Here is an 18,913-nt window from a genome sequence, read left to right on the forward strand (position 1 = left end):
TCCCAGACACGGGCCCCAGCTGCCTCGCCATGGGATCAGGCGACACCCTCCCGGAAACGTCAGTGAGGATGGAAGCAGTTCCTGGCTCCGCACCCACATTCTCCTCTCCGTGACTTCCCAGGGCGCTGACGGGCTGTGTCTTACACAGCTGGCTCTTTTGTTTTCCCGAAGCTCAACAGCACCCCGACAAAGCCTGTGTGTGCCGGGGCCTTACTGGGGCAGAGCCCTGGCAGCGTCTCCCCAACAAACCACCATCCCAAGAGGCAGTCAAGTGGGTCCCCATATCACAGCTGGAGTTTTAGGCTTGGAGAGGAGGTGGGTGCCTTTGCTGTGCCTGTGCCCCCGGCTGCCGACCCCGAACCTCCTAATGCCTCGATATTGCACCCAGCTAGCAATGCCCGTGCTCCCAGCCTCCCCCAGAGCTTCGAAGGGAAGGTACAGCCCAAGACCCCAGGGTGGGGTCAGCAGGCTTCTGTTTTCAGCCCGTCTGAAGCCTGGGTGCAGCCATCCCGCAGCCCGAGGGCAAAACCGCACCCTGAAGTTAGTGGGATGGGAGGTGGGTGCTGTGAGCAGTGCCCTGGAAAGTACGGGGATTGAACAAGGACTTGACAATCCTCTGAGAAGACAGTAGGGTCATCTGGGGCTATCCGGGGCCACCAAGCACCCTCACTGCCCCATGGCAAGCAGCTCAGGCTTGGGGGATGGTGGCTTTGGGGGTTTCTCACCTCGATGTAAGCTGAGAGAGTCATGTAGATCTTCTCTCGGTACGGGGTGACCCGGTTGAGCAGGAGAGAGTTGTGCATGGAGCTGTCCCACGCAGCCTCGAACTGGTAGAAGGTCCTGGAAGGAAGCGGAGACAAGGTAAAACATGACAGCACGCGGGCCGCGCTCGTAGACTGGGGACATGCAGACGGACAGACACGGACAGAGACGTGTGGGCCACTGCGGGGAGAGCTGCCTGGGCGGTGTAGAGAACAGGCTCCTCCTTACTCGGGCTGGGGGGGACGGGCTCCCCTGTGCATGGACGGGTGGGGCAGCCCACAGCACTGGCACTGAGGCAGGAGTGGGAGAGGGAGCAGAGAAGGGAGGGAGGGAGGCTAGCGGGCTGGGACATGGCAACAAAGGGGAAGAGAGAGAGGGAGGAGAGGGGAAGTGGAAGGGAGGTGGAGAGAAGGGGAGAGGGCAGAACGGGGACCGCCCCCTCCTGCCCTGTCTGAGTAAGGAGGGGCCAACCTGCCTGGGTTTGCCAAAACCCTCTGTGGCCCATCTCCTCCCCTTGGGGGAGGATGCTTGGAGTGGAAGCCGGGGCGGCCCATGGCAGATAGCATCGCCCCCCGCCCCCCACCCCCCGCAGCCAGTCTCCTCTCCATTCAGCTCCAAGCAGACTTCTCCTGTCCCCATCTCTAACCCGGGAAGAAAGTGAGCAGAGCAGAAGCCCGTGGCCCAGAATCCCTTCTGAGGGCAGTTTAAGCCGTCCCTAGGAGGCCAGGATGTTAGTCTGCAGTGGCCTCCATGGCGGAGCAGGCTTTCCTTGTCAACCACCCGACTCTTGCTTAGGCTGGGTGCACCTTTGAGGATCTTATGTGAGGTGGGGAATTTGCCTCAATCCACAGTGTGGCCGCCGCGCCAGCCCCGGGCAGCACCACTCAGCACCCAGCTGCGCCCCGTTTCCGTCCAAGCATCCTCGAAGACACGGCTGAGACACAGGTCAGCACAGACTGCCGACAGCTGCACGAGCCCCGGCGCGGCCAGGCCCCTCCCGAGAGTGTGGGGGGCCGCCAGGAGGGACGAGGCCACGCTGGGGCGCAGCCCGCACGGCGGCCTCCCCGCTCTCCAGGGCACACTCCGGGGACACAGGGTGAAGCAGCGGGACGGGGCAGGGCTGCTGTCACGTACACGTCACCAAGGACAACGATCCCGAGGAAGGGCTGTGAGGACAGCGGGGTGACCAGACCGGCAGAGAGCGCAGGAGAAAGGAAATTGAAAAGCAGAAGAGGACAGACCAAGCGAGTGCGGAAGAGAAAAGTGAGCTGTACCTAGTGTCATTTCCGAATGAAACGCTAAAGGTGGAGGCAGCCAGGACACACATGTACACACAGAAGAGATGGACATGTCAGAACGAGCACCGTCACGCGGCCGGGTACAAGCTAACCGACAGTGAGCTGGGTGTGCGCCGCATCCGCCGGCCACCCGGGCGGCTTGTGGGGCGGTGGCTGGGGCCCTCTCTGACCCCCGGCCCCCACGTCTGCAGCCAGAGCTTTGGGTCCATGCCCAGCAGGACCAGGCGGGTACCCATGGAATCATTACCGACCCCTAGAGGGACGCCCTCCATCCCAGGGGCCCCCACACGCCCCGGGCCCCGTGGGCCAGGCCTGTGGGCAGAGCCAGAGGTCCACCGTAGCCCGGCCCGGACACGTGCCATTGCACAGCCTCGTGACCTCGGCTGTCACCAGACACCTCTGTACCCTGCTTCCCGGACAAACCGCTGGCGGTCACTGCCCCTGCCTCATGGAGATGTCTTGCTGGTTGCAGGAGCTAGTGCTGAGGGCCGGGCAGGTGGCACTAGTCTTACTAACTCTTGTTACTAGTCCTCGCCTCGAAGAGGCCCTGACCACACACTGGGGAAATCTAGCCTGAGGGTCTCCTGCCCTGGTCGGCCAGCCAGCCCCAAACCCTCCAGCCTGGCCCAGAGGCTCAGCTCACTGCCTTCCCCTCTGTCCACCTGCCTTACATGTCGCTAAAGGATGCTACTGTCTTCCGGCCCACTGCCAACGCTCTGGGGTCCGGCAGGGCTCTCCCGCACCAACGCGCGCTCTGTGTGTGGCCTCCAGGACGAACTGGCCCTCCCAGGGCAGGCTGCTACTCAGACACCAAGGGCTGGGTCCCCATCTCGCCTGGAGCCCTCACCCTTGCTTGGGACACACCAAAGGAGCCAGCCCAGTGAGGCCAGCCAAAACCCCAGGGGCCTTGCCCCAGGGCCAGATGGACTCTGCCAGAACTGGCCGGGGCCGTAAGGAGAAATGAGCCCACCTCCAAGCGAGGCTCACTCACCGAGGCCCCTCAGAGATGCTCTTGGCCAAGAGGCCCTCAGTCGAGTTAGGATGTGGCTTTTGCTCTCAGACTCCAGTGACCCCAAATCTCTCTGAAAACTTGAACCTGTGGTTCTCACATGTGAGGTGGGGTAGGGTGGTGGGTGGGGGCCCCTTGGGCCCATGTCCACAGCCTAGGATGGCGCCTTCCACTGTGCCGTTCCCCAGGTGCCAAGATGGCCAGGGTCTGACCTGGCATAGCCATGATGCTGCCCACAGGCTGTTTCCAAACCACTGGTCAGCCCTGAACCCCAGGCAGCCTCTTGCGGAACAGCCCTTGGCCTACAGCCAGCCATGCCTCCACATGGTCAAGGGTGCCAGATCCTGGAGCCCCAGGCTGGAAGGGTCCTCAACAACACTCCTGAGCCCCTGAAGCCTCTGCAGAGGGAGGGCTCACCGGATGCCAGCAGGTACGCCTGGGATGGGGAGGGGTGGCAGAGTGGCAGCTCGCCTGCATGGGACCTACACAGCCATGGAGGGTGCCGAGCCCACGGGACATAGCCCAGGACCGCTGATCGCTGCCCCCTGGTCACCCAAAGAGCCAGAGAGGGAGCCAGGGGTACCACACCAGGACCCCCACTCGTGAGCAGGCACAGGACTCTCGGGATCTCTCTGGGCATCAGGTCACCCCAGGAAGGGAGCACCCTCACTCTAACCCCACTGGACACCCAGCCAGTCCCTCAGATACAACTCTAAGGGGAAAAGTGCAGGCCAGACGTGGGGTCCCTGGACCCGAAGCGGCAGCACCACTTGGGAGCACTGCGGATTCTCAGACCCCACCCCAGACCCACTGAGGCAGAAATACTGGGGTGGGACCACCTTGTGAGCAGAGCGCCTGAGCTCACTCTGGTGTTTCACCACAGTCTTGGCCCACCCCACCATCTTGCAGACCTTTCAGATCCAGACCCCTGTCAGGCCGGGGCCCAAGTGTCCCTCTTCCAGGGAGGCCCTACCACAGCTCGCAGTCCTTAGCCCTTCTCTGGGACTCCCTGCAGCTGGTAGGGCATGCCTTTCCCCGTGGCAGAGCCCTAGGGGTTCCTGCAGGCCCCCCCTTCTGGAAGAAAAATGCCCTCCTGCACAATTCCCTCTGCAGAGGACTGCGGGGCTCAGGAGGGAGGCACCTCTCCCCCGAGCCACCTCCAGGAGCTGTCAGCCAACATCTTGCCTCTGACCAGCTGGGGCAGGTGGGGAGGCCTGTGCTGACTCCCCCCAGCCACAGGGCTTGGGCCACAGGAGCCCAGAAACAGGACCACCCCCAACTCAGCTCTGGGACATAGAAGTTGATCCTCAAACAAGTGAGGACCCACGTGGGGAAAACTGAAAACGCTTTAAAAAGTTTTGTTGACAAAGAAAATGTCATAGGCTGTAAAATGATTTTTCCATGTCAATTCTTGCTCAGAAATCTTCAGTGGCCACCCCAGCCACAACAGTGGCGGGCATTTCGTGTCCCCTCGGATTGTGACACGGGAGCCCCCGTGTTTGCCCGGCCTGATCTAACGGGCTGTGCGCCTGCACATGTCCCCACAGAGCTCAGGTGGGGTCGGTCCTCGTCTCAGCTGGCTGCCAGGTAGGGGCAGAGGGTCGCCCCCCCGATGCGCGGCGCCTGGCCGTTCCGCACCGGACCTGACACGCTGGCCGCACACGGCCTTCAGTGTGCTTCAGACAGCTGTGTGGTGACTTGTACCCGGCACTTGTGACGAGAGTCACACAGCCACGGCGGGTTAGCGGGCGGGCAAGGCGGGCATCCTGGGGCAAACGGGTGTGCTGAGAATCTGAAAATTAAACCCTGTGCTCAGCATGATCCCACAGCTAAGAGCAGGGGAATGGGATTCCGCGGTGCCCGTTGCGGACCCGTGCGTGGCTTAGCGGCGTCACCCACCGTGCCGCTCTAGAGTCCTCAGACCAGAGGGAACGGAGAAATGATAAGAGGATTAAGGGGCTGAGGAGGTGAGGAGGTGAGGGAAGGAGGGGGTGAGGGAATAAGGGATAAAGGGGTGAGGGATGAGAGGATAAAGGGGTGAGGGGTGAAGCGATAAAGGGACGGGGTGAAGGGATGAGGGATAAAGAGGAGGGATATGGGGTGAGGTGTGGGGATGAGAGGGTGAGGGGTCAGGAGGCAAGGGAGTGAAGGGTGAGTGGCTAGGAGTGAGGAGGTGTGGGGATGAGAGGGTGAGGGGTCAGGAGGCGAGGGAGTGAAGGGTGAGGGTGAGTGGCTAGGAGTGAGGAGGTGAGGGGATGGGAGGGTGAGGGGTCAGGAGGCGAGGGAGTGAAGGGTGAGGGTGAGTGGCTAGGAGTGAGGAGGCGAGGGGATGAGGTACGTGGCTAGTGGTGAGGGTAAGGACTGACAGGTGAGGGGTGAGGGGTGAGGGGAGAATGACCACAGGACCCGCGACAGCCGTGTGCAGCCGCCCAGCTGAGAGCCTTTCATTATCTCATTTCTGTCACAGCAGCTGCAAGCAGGCGCTAAATTATTTCCTTTCTGAGGGGGGAGGAAAACGAGGTTCCAGAAGTTTCTGCCACCTGTCCACACTCACACTGCCAGCCAGGGCACGGCCAGGCTGCCCCAGGTCCCTGCCCCACTCCGCACATCTGGGACAAGACGCTCCCTGTGCCACACCCCACCGTCCGCTAGTTCTCGGGACCGCCCCCACCGTGGCTCCCTGCCCCACAGGGCTGGGCCCCGTGAAGGAGGCTTGGGGCTCTGACCCCCATTTCCCCTCAGTGCCCTGGGCCTCCTCTTTCAGGCCAAGCCCGCTGGGGCCAAGGAGCCCTCATCTGGAACTGGGGGTCTGGGCTCCCTGCTCAGGTGTGGGGGTGAGGGCCTCATGAAGTTGGGGTGCCCTGGTGCCTCTTCCTGGCCACGCGGAATCGTCCCTACTTTACCCAGGAGCTTCCTGGAGGCATGTGTTGCGGGTGAGGGGTGGGGGCCTGAGGACCAGTGAGCACCCCTCTATCCTACTGAGCTGGCTGTGGAAACGCAAACTTGAGCAAGACATCCGCACACCCCCAAGCAATGACACTGGGGCCTGGAGGCTTCCACTCATCAAGGAAACAGCCCTTGTCGTGGGTCCTGTCCAGCGGATGCATCCGAGCAAGGGGCTCCCGGCCCAGAGCCTTCTGAGAGCGGGACGGCGGCCCCAGCCAGCCCAGCTCCCTGCCAGGCCTCCTCCAGCAAGCCAGCCCACTGTCCAGAGTGGCAGGTCCCTGCTCTGGGCCTGTGGGGCTGTGCCCCGTTTGGGAGCAGCCACCTCCACCCGTGTTCCCTCGATAGGCCCCCAGGGAGGGGGACAGTACCTCTGGAAACACGAGCCTGCGCAGGTGCGTACACGCGCTTGCCTTCGGGGTCACACCAGCAGGAGCCGCAGCCTGCCGCCCCGTGGGGCCCAGGGCCCATTCACAGTGGCTCAGACAGTCCTGTCGTGCCCCCCACCCCACCCTGGGGCTCCTTCCACAGAAGGAGCGGGCCCCACCCCTGCCCCACTCCAGGCAGCTTAAAGGCTCAAACATCTGCTGGAAGCCTCCTGAACGCTCACTTCATCTTTCAAAACAGCTGTCCTAGAGGACCAACGCCATGGAGCTCTGACCACAATCCACTGGACCCAGAAGGAGAGGACCCTGACCCTCCGCTCAGAACAGAGTCTCACCGACGGTCTTCATTAGGCACTTTGGGGCTGTCCACACACGGGGCCTCCCTGACCCCTGCATCCAGCAGACACGGGCAGGGGCCCCACTCAAGGGAGGCAGTCCCCTGCCCAGGAGCCCCTGCCTCCGGGGGGTTGGCCCTGGGACTACCCCAGTGAGTCCAGAGACCTACTGGGCCCTTCACAACTTTACTGCCCACCTACTTCCATAAAGGGTGTGTGGTGGCCAAGGCCAAGAGCACAGCTGGAGCCCCCAGCCCGGCCAGGCGAGGGGCTGACACTCAGGGTTGGGAGGTGCAGAGCGTGGAGGTTCCCTGGCACGGCTGGTTCTCGTCTGCCCTCCCGTCCTGGGCCCCCACAGCCCCTCCCTCCCTCTTTTCTCTTTCACCTTACAGGGAGTGGGGCTGGTGCAGCCAAAGGCAGCCTGGCCGGCCAGCCTGCATGCGGGGACACCTGCTCCCGCTCGGGCGGGGACGGGGTCAGCGCGGGGCGGGCAAGGCTCGGGGCAGGAGCAGGAGGCCAGCCAGTGTCTCCGGAGGGGCAGGAAACTATCAGAGCAGCCAAAATCAAGAGTATGGGCAGAAGGGGCTCAGCCAAGAGGGAAGGGTGGGGATGGGAGAGGAAGCAACAAAAAAAATAAAAAAAGTATTCCAAGGAAATAAAACTAAAGAAGATGGAGAAACAGGAGGGAAGGGGGAGCGAGTGTAGAAGAAATCCAAAAAGCTGAAATTAAATGTCAGGGCTGTAGGACTGGGGAAGGAGAGAGGCTGAAATAAAACCAGGGGCACAAATGATACCTAGGCATGTCCGAATCAAGAAACTGCCTGCAAAACACAAACAATTACAGGTTAGTGAGGGCGGCGGGGCAGGGGGGCGGGGCGGCGGGCGGCAGGGCAGCGGGGCAGCGGGGCGGCGGGGCGGCGGCAGCGAGGGGAGGGGCAGCGCGGAGAGAAGCTGTCCGTGGCGACAGGCCCACTCTGAGCTGGGGAGGCCGCAAAGCACGGGGCCTTGGAGCAGGAGGAGGGGAGGCGTGGCAAAGCGCGTGGACAGCTCACACCCCTCAGCCCAAGCCAGGCCTGGGGTCTCTGAGCCTCAGCGTCTCTGGGGGGGACAAGGGCCCACCCAAGCGGCCCATTACAGGGCTCCCAGGACATCAGCCAGGGTCTGGGAAGAGGAAGGTCCTGGGGAGGGGGAGCCTGCTGGCTTGGCTCCTGTCGGGGGCCACCAGGTGGGGAGGGTCCCCAAGACTTTCCTGGGGCAAGGCTGGGGGTGTCAGAGCTGTCCCGGAGCTGTCCTGGGGCTGTACCAGCATGGGCGGGAGCCAAGCCTGAGGCCAAAGCAGCTATGGGGAAGGTCTCTGGTCCCGCCCCACGGACCGGCCTTCCTCTACCCTTGGCCCAGGGCAGCCTTGACTTCAGACACAGGGCCCACTGACCCCAGAGCTGCCCTGAGGCCAGCCTCACTTCCCACAGTCCCCAGGAAGAAGAACCAAAGCCCCGTCAGTGATGGGGCCTCAGGCCTCTCGGAACAGGGGTGGACCTGCTTAGCCAAGGCCTTGCTGACCCGGGTTCCAGCCAGGAGCCAGAGCCTCCCAAGCTACCTGGGACTCAGCCCAGAGCCGAGGCCCCCGCGGGTCTCCCCAGCAGCTGGGCTGGTGGGACAAAGGGAAGACTCAGAGACACGGTCCTCCGTGTAGGGAGAACACATGGGGCCGGAGGTTCGGAAGGAAAATACCCACCCCCACTCCCTTTCTGCCCCAAGAATCTAGCAGTTGCCAGGGCAAAGGAAGGGTCTGAGGCAGGGGGAATGCTGAGCTCACTCAGCAGGCAGATCCCTTCCAGGGCCACCCTCCGCTCTGGGGTCCTAGGCCCCACATCCCTGCAGGCAGCTCCCATGTGGGTGGGCGCCAGGCCTCCTCTGGTGCATTCTTGTGGTCAGAGGAGCCCCTGAGCTGGCTCACCCCACGGTGCCCCCCAGCTTCCCATTCTGCCAGGTGGAACCCCAGCCTGCTCATCATAGTGACACCTCCCGGCATGCTGCACCCCAGCTCCTCCCTCCCTGGGACACAGGAGTGCAGGGGACGTTCTGGAAGGTTTCTGGGCAGGGCTGGAACCAGAGTCACAGCTGCCCCTCGCGGGCTCTCTGACCGCTGGCCCCCAGCTGCCCACACGGGGGGATGCTTCCCTTAGAGCCTACTCCACAGGGTGTCCATGATAAAGCCAGGCTCCGCCGGGACCCAGGAGTCAGAAGGACAGGACCTGACGCCCCAGGACCCTTTACCCTTATGGGTCTTAGCTTTCCTTGCAAATGCGGGGTCTCCCGGTCCCCTCCAAGCACACCCAGCCCTCAAAGATGTTTTTTCCTGCGCACACCGCCACAGGAACCCGTGAAGACAGCCAGAGCATGAGCTCCAAGGGTCAGCTCTCAGCGTCTGCCTCCAGACCACGTCTGCCCTTGGGAGAGCCGTCCAGGACCCTGGAACACTCTCGTCATTTCCTCAAGCCCCTGGAGAGCAGCATCTCAGAACAGCCAAGCCCGCGTCCCCACCAAGAGGGCAGCTCTCGGCAGTTACGAGCTGCCCACCCCCTGTCGGTCCCCAGATGCCACCCCTCACACCCTGCCCCCACCCCCAGCAAACCCCAGCAAGGCTGGTTTGTCAGGGGCAGTGTGGGCATCCCCGGGGGGCTTGCACACCCTGCCCACTGCCCAGGTGCGGTGGAGCTGGACTGCCCCGGCTGCCAGGTTTTGGCCATTAACAGCAAGCTGGAAAAGGAGCAGCCCAGTGACAAGGAGCACGTGCCAAGGAGTGCCTAGAGGGCACGCCTCCACCCTGGAGGCTGAGCCGCTGACCCGTGCGCCCCGGAACTTCCTCCAGGACCCCCAGCCCAAGGCCCAGACCACCCACAGCAGTGTGGCTGGGGACATTCAGGCCTGCTTGTCTGCCCACAACCCCTGCTGTCCCGCCCCCGAAACTCCTGAGGACAGAACCCAGCTCATCCATCTTCAACTCCCACTGCCCCTCCGCCAGGTGACCAAATGAACAGGCTGGATGAATGTGTGAGCCAGTGATGGAACAACGTGCAGACAAACACACCAAGGGGCCTGGAGGCCACGAGCCTCCCTTCTTGGCACCCGTCCTGGAGGTGTCAGAAAGGAAGGCCCAAAAGTTTTGAGGCTGGACACATCCTAGACCTTACAAAGCCAGGTGGGCTACGGGCATGGCGGGCTGAGGACACAGCCCAGGTCCTGACCTGGACCCTGTCTTCAGGGAGCTGGGAACAGAACCCACTGCCACCCGGAGGGGACTCACCGGTCGTCCTGGGCCGGGTGGATGTAATCGGAGGACAGGATGTTGAGAGACAAGATGTTGGGGTCGATCAGGGACTCATCAGTTTCTGGTGTGTTTCGGATCCGACCTACAGGAAAGACCACAGTGCAGTCACCTCCCAGGAGGACAGGTGGGGGTGCTGGGTCTCTGCCTGGGCTGGAGCTCCAGAATGGTGAGGCCACATCAGGGAACCGACTCCCCCGTGCCCACAAGAGCACCAGACAGGGAGGCTGTGGCAGCGTCTCTGCCAGCCCGGGTGTCGGCACTCAGCGGACCACCCTGGCATCGTTCCTCCTGCAATTTCAGTTTCTAGTTTCTCAGCCATAAATAACTCTCTCTCAATGTCCATCTCTCTTGCACCCAAGTGATAGGTTCTAACCACCCAGCCTAGAACGCACAGGCCCTTGTTGGGAAAGGAAATCTTAGCACCATAAGGAGAAATGTTCCCTCTTCTCTTTATACTAGAAGGAAGGGGGAAGGAAGGAAGAAGGAGGAAGGAGAGAGGGAGGGAGGGAGGAAGGGAGGGAGGAAGGAGGAAGGAAGGAAGGAAGGAAGGAGAGAGGGAGGGAGGAAGGAGGAAGGAAGGAAGAAGGAAGGAAAGAAGGAGGAAGGAGAGAAGGAGGGAGGGAGGGAGGAAAAAAGGAAAGAGGAAGGAAGGAGGAAGGAAGGAAAGAAGGAGGAAGGAGAGAAGGAGGGAGGGAGGGAGGAGGAAGGAAGGAAGGAAGGAAGGGAGGGAGGGAGGAAGAAGAAGGAAAGAGAGAGGGAGGGAAGGAGGAAGGGAGGGAGGGAGGGAGGGAGGGAGGAAGGAAGGAAGGAGAGAGGGAGGGAGGAAGGAGGAAGGAAGGAAGGAAGAAGGAAGGAAAGAAGGAGGAAGGAGAGAGGGAGGGAGGGAGGAAGGGAGGGAGGAGGAAGGAAGGAAGGAAGGAAGGAGAGAGGGAGGGAGGAAGGAGGAAGGAAGGAGGAAGGAGAGAAGGAGGGAGGGAGGGAGGAGGAAGGAAGGAAGGAAGGAAGGAAGGAAGGAGAGAGGGAGGGACGAAGGAGGAAGGAAGGAAGGAAGAAGGAAGGAAAGAAGGAGGAAGGAGAGAGGGAGGGAGGGAGGAAGGGAGGGAGGAGGAAGGAAGGAAGGAAGGAAGGAGAGAGGGAGGGAGGAAGGAGGAAGGAAGGAGGAAGGAGAGAAGGAGGGAGGGAGGGAGGAGGAAGGAAGGAAGGAAGGAAGGAAGGAAGGAAGGAAGGAAGGACCATCTGTGCCATAAATCTCTCTGCAGGGCACACTTCCAGCCGAGCCCCCTAAGCCGTGCCCCCCTGGGGTGGCGGCTCCTGTCTGGGGAAGGCGCCATGACTGCTGTGAGTCAGGAATCCTGCTGGGGGCTTTGTGCATCGTTTCTTGCTGGTGGTGTTAGAGACCGGAACGCTCCGCTTCTTCAAGGAAGACACACACACTAAATTTTCTCCATCAAGCCATACAGGAAGCACTGGCCTCCCGTTCCCCATAGGCAGAGGTGAGGCAGAGCCCAGCACCCAGCCAGGATTCTGTGTCCACGCACACTGGAGCTGCCCGCCCCACCTCCTGGAAACTTCTTGCAACATTTGGGTTCTGGGAGAAGGCAGGTGTGGGCTCCCCCAAAAGTGCTCCCAGGGTGTGTCCCCCATGGCTGGAGGTGCAGTGCCCCGCAGCTCAGCTGTAGCAAGAAAGCTCGCTACAGTGCCGGCCTCACCCCTCCTCGGCCCCTGGGGCACGTGCGTCAGCAGTGGTCTCTGCCCTTGCAGTGTGGCCAACGCGATGCCCGGGAGCCCCCGTCAGGCAGAGACGTCCCCTCGCAGGTCTGTTTGGTTTAGGAGGCCCAGAGAGGCAGAGCCCAAACCCCTCAACCTGCAGTGGGGCCTTGGAGTTCACACCAGCATCTCCCCACCTCCTTTCAACAACACCCCTCCTCTGCCCACACACGGGACAAGCACTCCTGTCTGCATTTGGTCCGTGCGTCGGCTGGGTACGCGCTTCATCTTTTTCTCTAAGTCGATTCCATAACTCGCCCTAAACAGTATCTAAGATGAGGATTTGCTAGCTTGCTCCAGCCTTCTACGATTTGTGTGAAAATAGATACACAATGTCTAAAACAAAAGCACTTGTCCTGGGCCCGCAGAAGCTCAGGGTCCACAGTCCTGCACTTTGGGGCCCAGCACGATGAGTCTCCTGGTGGCATCCCTGTGACTGCACCCTCAGGGCCCCCCTATGAGCCCCAGGGACAGCACCCTCCAGTGGCTGCCCTCCTGGCCACAGAAAGGCCCGGAAGGGGCTTCCAGAAGGATCCATCAGCTCCAGGGCAGGGGAGGGACGGACAGTTGTCCATGCGCTTGAATGGAAGCTGGGAAGACGAACTTTTACAGCTTGGCAAAAGAAACATTTCTAGTGGACCAAAGTGTTCAGAGTGTGATGTCGTTGAAGGAAAATGTCTGAGGTCTGTGGTGACCGCTGTGAGCTGAATCGTGTGTCGCCCCCTCCCCCCAAACAGGATGTGTTGTGGTGCCAGCCTCCAGGACCTCAGAAGGCGACTTTATTTGGACTAGGGTCTTGGCGGATGTCATTAGCTGAGATGAGGTCACACTGGAGTAGGTGGGCCCTAATCCAGGTCCTCCTAAGAAGTGGCCACATGACGGGTCCCCACCCGAGGAGCACCAGAGAGTCCCCACAAACCAGCAGCGGCGGGAAGAGGCAAGGAAGGGCTGCCCCCCACAGGCTTCAGAGGGCGTGTGCCCTCAGCCTCAGGCCTGCGGGTCTGTGGCAGGACCCATCTGTGCTGCTCGTGCCAGCGTGGGCCACCAGCACAGCGGTTCAGCAGGAACTGGGCATCGTCACCCTAGCCCAAGCTTCCCTCTCCAGGGGAGGGTCTGAGGCACAGAGAGGTTCCGTGACTTGGCCAAAGTCACACAGCAACAGGGGCAGAGCTGTGGTTAAACTCAGGCATCTGGCCTGGACAGGGCGTTGGTGGAGTGGGTGGGGTCCATGGTCTTCCCGCCAGCCCAGCCCCAGCCCCTAAGGCAGCCCCCACCCAGCTCACTCACCCACGACCAGCTCTCGAACTTCCTTCCAGCGGATGTGGCTGCCTGTCTCATGCAGCAGGGTCACGGTAATCCGTCTCTGGATGCCCTGCCAGCACCAGGAGAGAGGACGTGCTCAGATGGCCTGAGGGCCCCAGAGCGGGCAGGGGCAGGGGCAGGGGCAGGGGCAGGGAGCACCTCGCACCTGGTGGAGCAGGAAGGTCCCCATGCACGGCATCCCGCCGCGGTGGTCCACCACTGCAGGAATGTAACTGCAAGAGAGAGATGCGAGAGGCTAGCCCCCGCCCCCCACACCCCTGCGCCCCCACACCCCTGCACCCCCCCACACCCCTGCACCCCCCCACACCCCTGTGCCCAGAGGAGCTGAATGGTGAGAACAGGGAAAGCAGCCCCTCCCTGTGGCGGAGAGGAGGCGCTCCAGTCCATGGAGGCCAGAGTCAGTCGGGCAAGGAGACCCAGCGTGCACCACCTCGACCAGCCCCGGGGCCCCTGGGGATCCCTGTCCCCAGCAGGCATGGGGACTCACTCGCCGTTGGCCTCCAGCTCACAGATCTCGAAGTAGACCAGCAGGTCGTACTTGCAGTGGCAGGGCCCGGGGCAGGGCCGCGCCAGCGTGCTGAGCTTGGTGGCAGGCACTGGGGGATGACAGGACAGAGGCACCCGTTGGTGGGAAACCATGCCTGCCACGTCCCGGCAGGGGCGGGACGCACCAGGGCAGCACGGGCACCTCGCCCCCCCAGGGGTGGACTCAGGAGAGCCCCAGGTACCTGGCTTGGACAGCGGCATGACCCTTGGGAAGTGGCGGCGCGAGGGCCTCAGGGGGCTGTGGAGAGAGAGGTGGCTGCAGGTGGGGTCTCCGAGACCCCGAGCTGGAGCTGGAGCCAGGGCAGGGTCTGCAGGGGGAGCTCAAGGCGCTGTCTGCTCCAACCCCTGTCTGCCTGCCTGCCTTCCAGGGCCCAGGAAAGGCCCCAGGCTCAGGCCCTCACCAGCCTGGACAGGGAGGAGGCCCCTGGGGAGCCCAGACCCTGCTGGGGCAGTCCCACGAACCCATGAGAACTGGGCGAGGTCAGACTCTGGTTCTCCGTCCAGGGGCTTCCAGGACAGAGCCTCCCTCAGCACCCCAAGGACAGACGAGTCTCATGGGGCCAGATGCCCTCATGGCCTTTCTCTTTCTCCAACACCCTGGACGCCCCGCGTAGCTCCGGGTCCCGCAGGACAGCTGAGAGGGGGATGGAGGAGGCAAGAGGCTCCCGCCGCCCGAGAAGCCTCTCTGCGGTTCTCCCTGCGCTAGGTTGGGGGTGGGAACCGCAGAGGGGACACCCAGCCCACCCACAGAGCCCCTGGGAAGTCACAGGGGATGAGGGAGATGGAAGGATGTTCCCTCACTCTGCCTGGGGTCCAAGGACTCCGGGAGACCAGGATAGGTGGGCCCCTAGGGCGGCGTTCTCCATGGGCAGTGCGCCGCCCTGGCCATCCCCCTGCCCAGCCCCTGCTTCCCTGGCCCTAAGACTCGGCCCACAGACGCCGAGGTCAAGGTCCAGACAGCAATACTCTTTAAGAAACTCGCAGCTCAGTCCTGGAGGGACGTCTCTGACTTGCTCTGGGTCCTGCTGACCCTGGGTGACCGGCCGCCCCGTCCATGGGGAAGGTGGGCATCGGGAAGCCTGTCTGGAGCAGGGTGGCTTCACTGGCAGGGAGGGGGAGAGGGCCCGCACCCTGGAGGGCAGCAGGGGCCTGCATCAGAAGGTCTGGGAAGGGCCCTCCGACCTCCCCCAACCCCAACCCAGGGCTGCTGACCTGAGCACGTCCTTGCAGAGGGGTGGGAACGGGTGCTGCTGGTAGTGGCCGAAGACCTCAAACACGATGGGCTGGCTCTTGATGTACTCGATGAAGGACTTGGTCACCTCCACCGCAATCTGGTGGGTGAGGAGCGCAGACAGGAGGGTGAGGCCATGCCACAGGAGAGGAGAAGGAGGGTCGCAGAGGTAAGTGCTCGGCCTCCCCGGAGAACCGGATTGGAGACCCTGACTGGGCCCGACCTCTGCCCACGAAGGGGTGATGCTCCTCCCTGGTCCTTCCAGCCGCGCCTCCCCTCCTATCCCACAGCTGGGGGCCAGACCCCTGAAAGTGCCCTTTCAGAACACCGAACTCGAGAGGGGACAAAGGGCAGGGGGCACCTCTGTGGCCTGCCGTGACCCTTCCTGGGCCCTTGCCCACACACCAAGAGGTATGGGTTGAATTGTGCCCCCCCCATCCCCCATTCCTATGTTGCAGTTCTAACGCCCAGGACCCGTATTCAGAGAGAGGAACTTTATAGAGGTAATCCCAAGTTAGAATGAGGGCATCAGGGTGGCCCTAATCCAATGTGACTGGTCCTCATGAAAAGGGGAAATCAGGATGCAAAGATGGGCACAGATGGATGACCCTGTGAGGACAGATGGAAGAGGACGTCTGCCTGCCCAGCGGAGGCCTGGCATGGGGTCTCCCTCATGGTCTCCAAGGAACGACCCTACCCATGCTTTGATCTCAGGCTTCCAGCCTCCAGATCCGAGAGGCAGTTGCTTTGTTAAGGCCGCCCAGTGCGTGGGCTTTGTTCGGGGTGCCCAGGAAATGAATCCACCGAGCATGCACACCTCCACACCTGACCCTGCTTCCCCGGCTGAGAACCTGAGGCTCAGGATGGGCCGGTCTGGGGGGCCCTTCCAAGTTTGGGCCTCAGGACTGTTTGGGCCACGCACCCACAAGCCACACTGCCCAGGGTCCCTTTTACACTCCTCGGTGGGCACTCAAGGTCCCGCCACCTAGCGACTATCATCACGGCCAAGTGATAGCCACTGGCCGGCTAGCCCCGTTCTCCCGCCTCACGGAGTGACTCCACTCCAAAGCCCCTGCTCTCCTGACACCCTGGCTGGGGACATGCCCTGCCTGGGGTTTCCCTGACCTCTCCGGACTGTGCCCGGGTACCCCGGGGCCCTCTGTGTGCCCTGCCTCTCTGCTTCTTCCCCAATACTGGCCAGCGCCATGCCGGGCACCCCAGACATCTTGTGTTCACATCTGCCCGAGGGTGCCCCCAGCCCCAGGCGTAAGCCCACCGAAGCCCCCACTGCCCAGTAACAGCCTACACGCCCCCACCTGGCACCCAAGGCCCCGTGCCCTCGCACCTGGGCCCTGCCCAGCTCACGGCTGGGGCTCAGGATGGGGAGAAGATATGATGCACAGTGACTGCAGCTGGGCTCAGCTTTGGGGCAGCTGCATAAAGTCAGAGCCCCGGGGGGGGAGGGAGAGCTCTCAGGACGTACGTTTTGGACATGGTAGAAGCCGAGTGGGGGGCCCCTCCCCGTGTTCTTGAGGGGTTCCGTGGAGAAGGCCTCGTCATGGCGATGGATGAAGCTGTAAAGGGAGAGGAGATGCTCACTGGGCACAGGGGCCATGGGGTGGGGACCCACAGACTGGCAGGGGTGCCCAGGCTGCTAAGCGCCCGCCCACTGTCCTGCCGCCACACGGGGCGCTGGGGCTCACTTGAACTGGCAGAAGATGTCGGCGTATTCGGCAGAGATGCTGGATGCCTGCAGGACGGTCACCCGGAAGGTGAAGGTGCTGCCCAGGCGCAGATGGTCCAGGGCAGCGTCCAGGGGCCCGTCCAGGGGGGCTTTCTCGGGGCTGTCCAGGAGGAGGCTTTCTGGAGGCACGGCTGCTGGGAGCCAAGGGTGGAGCAACGTGGCAGGACCTCCAAGGGGTCCTAGAGCCCGGGGTCAGGCGAGAAGTCCGCACAGCCTCCTCCCCTGGAAACGTCTTACAGCCTCCCTGGGGGACCCTGGGAGTGGGGGCTGAGCCAAGAGGGGGCAGGCCCTCTGGACTGCGGTGGGGCAGGTGTGGCTACCCACCTGAGCAAGTGTTGTTGTTGACCTCGTCGGCCGAGGGCCCAGCGTCCGCACCCTGGCCCTGACCTTCCACAATACGAAGCTCTTCCTGGGAGGTCCCAGAGCGGGACATCCCCACCACTGGGCAGGACTCAGACTGGAACTGAGTGGGTTGGGGGCCAGAGTCAGAGGGTGCTGGCTCAGGGCGAGGCCACGACAGCCCACTGAGGACCCCGGAGCCAGGCCAGGGCCTTTGCGGGCCTGCGTTCCAGACCTGCCCCTGCCTAGATAGGCACCCACCTCCCTCGGCCTCAGTTTCCTATGCTGCCGTGGCCAGAGTCGGCTGCAGAGGGGAAGGTGGGGAATGGCTCAGGTGGGGTGACGGGGGGCCTGGTGGGGACGGGGTAAGAAAGAGCCTTAAGAAGGAGAGTGGAGGAGCCTCTTGTGAGCTAAGCCCAGTATGGGGGCACCGAGCAGGACCCTCCCCCTCCCCCTCTCTCTGCCTGAGAGCAGGAAGGGGAGTGTAGGCGGAAAGCACCGTTTCCTTTGAGTGAGGACCCGGCAGGGGCAGCACCTTGTCCTTTGGCACCGCAGCAGGGCCAGCCCAGCACGTAACGGCATCGGGACTGTGAGGAGGGGCCCCTCTAGCTCTCCCTGGGGCATCAGGGGAGGGCAAAGATGGAAACACAGTGTCCAGGAGAGCGAGCCCAAGAGAGGGGTTGCTGGGCGGGTGGGTGGAGGCATCCTGGTGTCTGGGGGCACATGCAGCCGGGGGCCACGTGGGGAAAGCAGGGACAGGCCCAGGGGAGGCCGTGATGAGGAGACAGACGAACCCCGTGGGTCAGGACAAGTCAGACAGTGAGATACTGGGCAAGCCATGAGGCCTGGGGCCTGGGAAGAGAGGAACGAACCCCAGGAGGGCCCAGGGCCCACAGGGCAGGTCCTGAGCCTGGCGGGTATGCCCGGGCCCTCGGCACAGCTGGCCCCTGGGATCGGGCTGGAGGGGGGTCGTTGGTGTTGGGTGGCCAGGCAAACCCTTGTGCGTACCTTTTCAAAATGCTGGTCGTCGAAGGAGATTCTGGCGGTTCCTGACTGCCGGACGCCGGAGCCATAGTCAGGGGCCTCTTCATCAGCTGAAACGGGAACAGAGCCGACGGTCAGGGCCATGCTTGTCCCCCAGGAGGCTGTGGCAGAGCCAGTCTGAGCCACCAGGCAGGGGCAAGGCACAGGAACTGGGACAGGCTCTGACCTGGGACAGGGGATCCCCAACACTGCCAACCGCAGCTCCAGAACACCCAGGGTGCCAGCCCGGGCACTCAGACCACCAGCCTGTGCCGCTCAGGGCCCGAGAAGGGCCGCCTCCTCAGCACGGCCGGCCCTGATGGGACCACAGACTCCACATCTCAAAACCAAACTATGAACCCTGCTCCTCCATTGAGTCCTGGCCACCGCCCACCCCCCAGATTTAGGTGTTCCAGCAGAGCCTCACTGGGCAGAGCCCACATCACAGGGTCCTCCTGGCTTCACCCCCAGAATCACAGCTGTCCCTCTGCCTCCACCCTTGCAGGCCCACACCATCTTCCATCTGAACCCTCAACAGCCCCCAAGCACCCCTCACTCAGCTCCCATACCTGCACCCCACACCCCCCACTCCCCTCCCTTTAGAGTCCTGTGGTTTCCCATTGTTTCCCACCCCTTGTCCTGCTGCCCCAGGGACCCCCCCCCCAGACCTGGCTTCCGTCCCCTCCCCGACCCTGACTCCAGCCATTCTGGCTACACCCCACCCTGGGAGGCCTCTAGGACCCTCCAGGGGCTCCAACCTCCTCTTCTGGGGCCCCCAGGGGGGACAAACCCTGCTGTGCTCTCGACCCCAGCCATTCAAGGGCCCAGGGCTGGCCCAGGACCAGAGCACCACAGAGCTCGGTGCTTAGGGGTCCA

General features: G+C 62.9%; 1 protein-coding gene across 29 annotated transcripts in view; it reads right to left on the minus strand.

The window, feature by feature from the left end:
- The window catches only part of KIF1A (kinesin family member 1A), a 98,529-nt gene that overhangs the window by 10,185 nt on the left and 69,431 nt on the right, over positions 1 to 18,913 (minus strand). For 8 of the 29 annotated variants that reach the window (XM_078071576.1, XM_078071575.1, XM_078071572.1 and 5 more), the window contains 13 exons: positions 18,023 to 18,108; positions 17,000 to 17,138; positions 16,635 to 16,809; positions 16,415 to 16,505; positions 14,913 to 15,031; positions 13,883 to 13,938; positions 13,642 to 13,750; positions 13,300 to 13,366; positions 13,119 to 13,203; positions 10,041 to 10,146; positions 7,528 to 7,554; positions 2,037 to 2,060; positions 726 to 840 (listed from right to left, as the gene is read on the minus strand). In XM_078071576.1, the coding sequence (XP_077927702.1) occupies positions 726 to 840; positions 2,037 to 2,060; positions 7,528 to 7,554; positions 10,041 to 10,146; positions 13,119 to 13,203; positions 13,300 to 13,366; positions 13,642 to 13,750; positions 13,883 to 13,938; positions 14,913 to 15,031; positions 16,415 to 16,505; positions 16,635 to 16,809; positions 17,000 to 17,138; positions 18,023 to 18,108 (1,199 nt within the window). The remainder of the gene's footprint in view (positions 1 to 725; positions 841 to 2,036; positions 2,061 to 7,527; positions 7,555 to 10,040; positions 10,147 to 13,118; positions 13,204 to 13,299; positions 13,367 to 13,641; positions 13,751 to 13,882; positions 13,939 to 14,912; positions 15,032 to 16,414; positions 16,506 to 16,634; positions 16,810 to 16,999; positions 17,139 to 18,022; positions 18,109 to 18,913) is intronic. The other 21 variants (XM_078071591.1, XM_078071580.1, XM_078071588.1 and 18 more) reach the window with 7 other exon arrangements.

Source organism: Halichoerus grypus, chromosome 4, assembly GCF_964656455.1.
Source record: "Halichoerus grypus chromosome 4, mHalGry1.hap1.1, whole genome shotgun sequence".
NCBI classification, from domain to species: Eukaryota; Metazoa; Chordata; class Mammalia; order Carnivora; family Phocidae; genus Halichoerus; species Halichoerus grypus.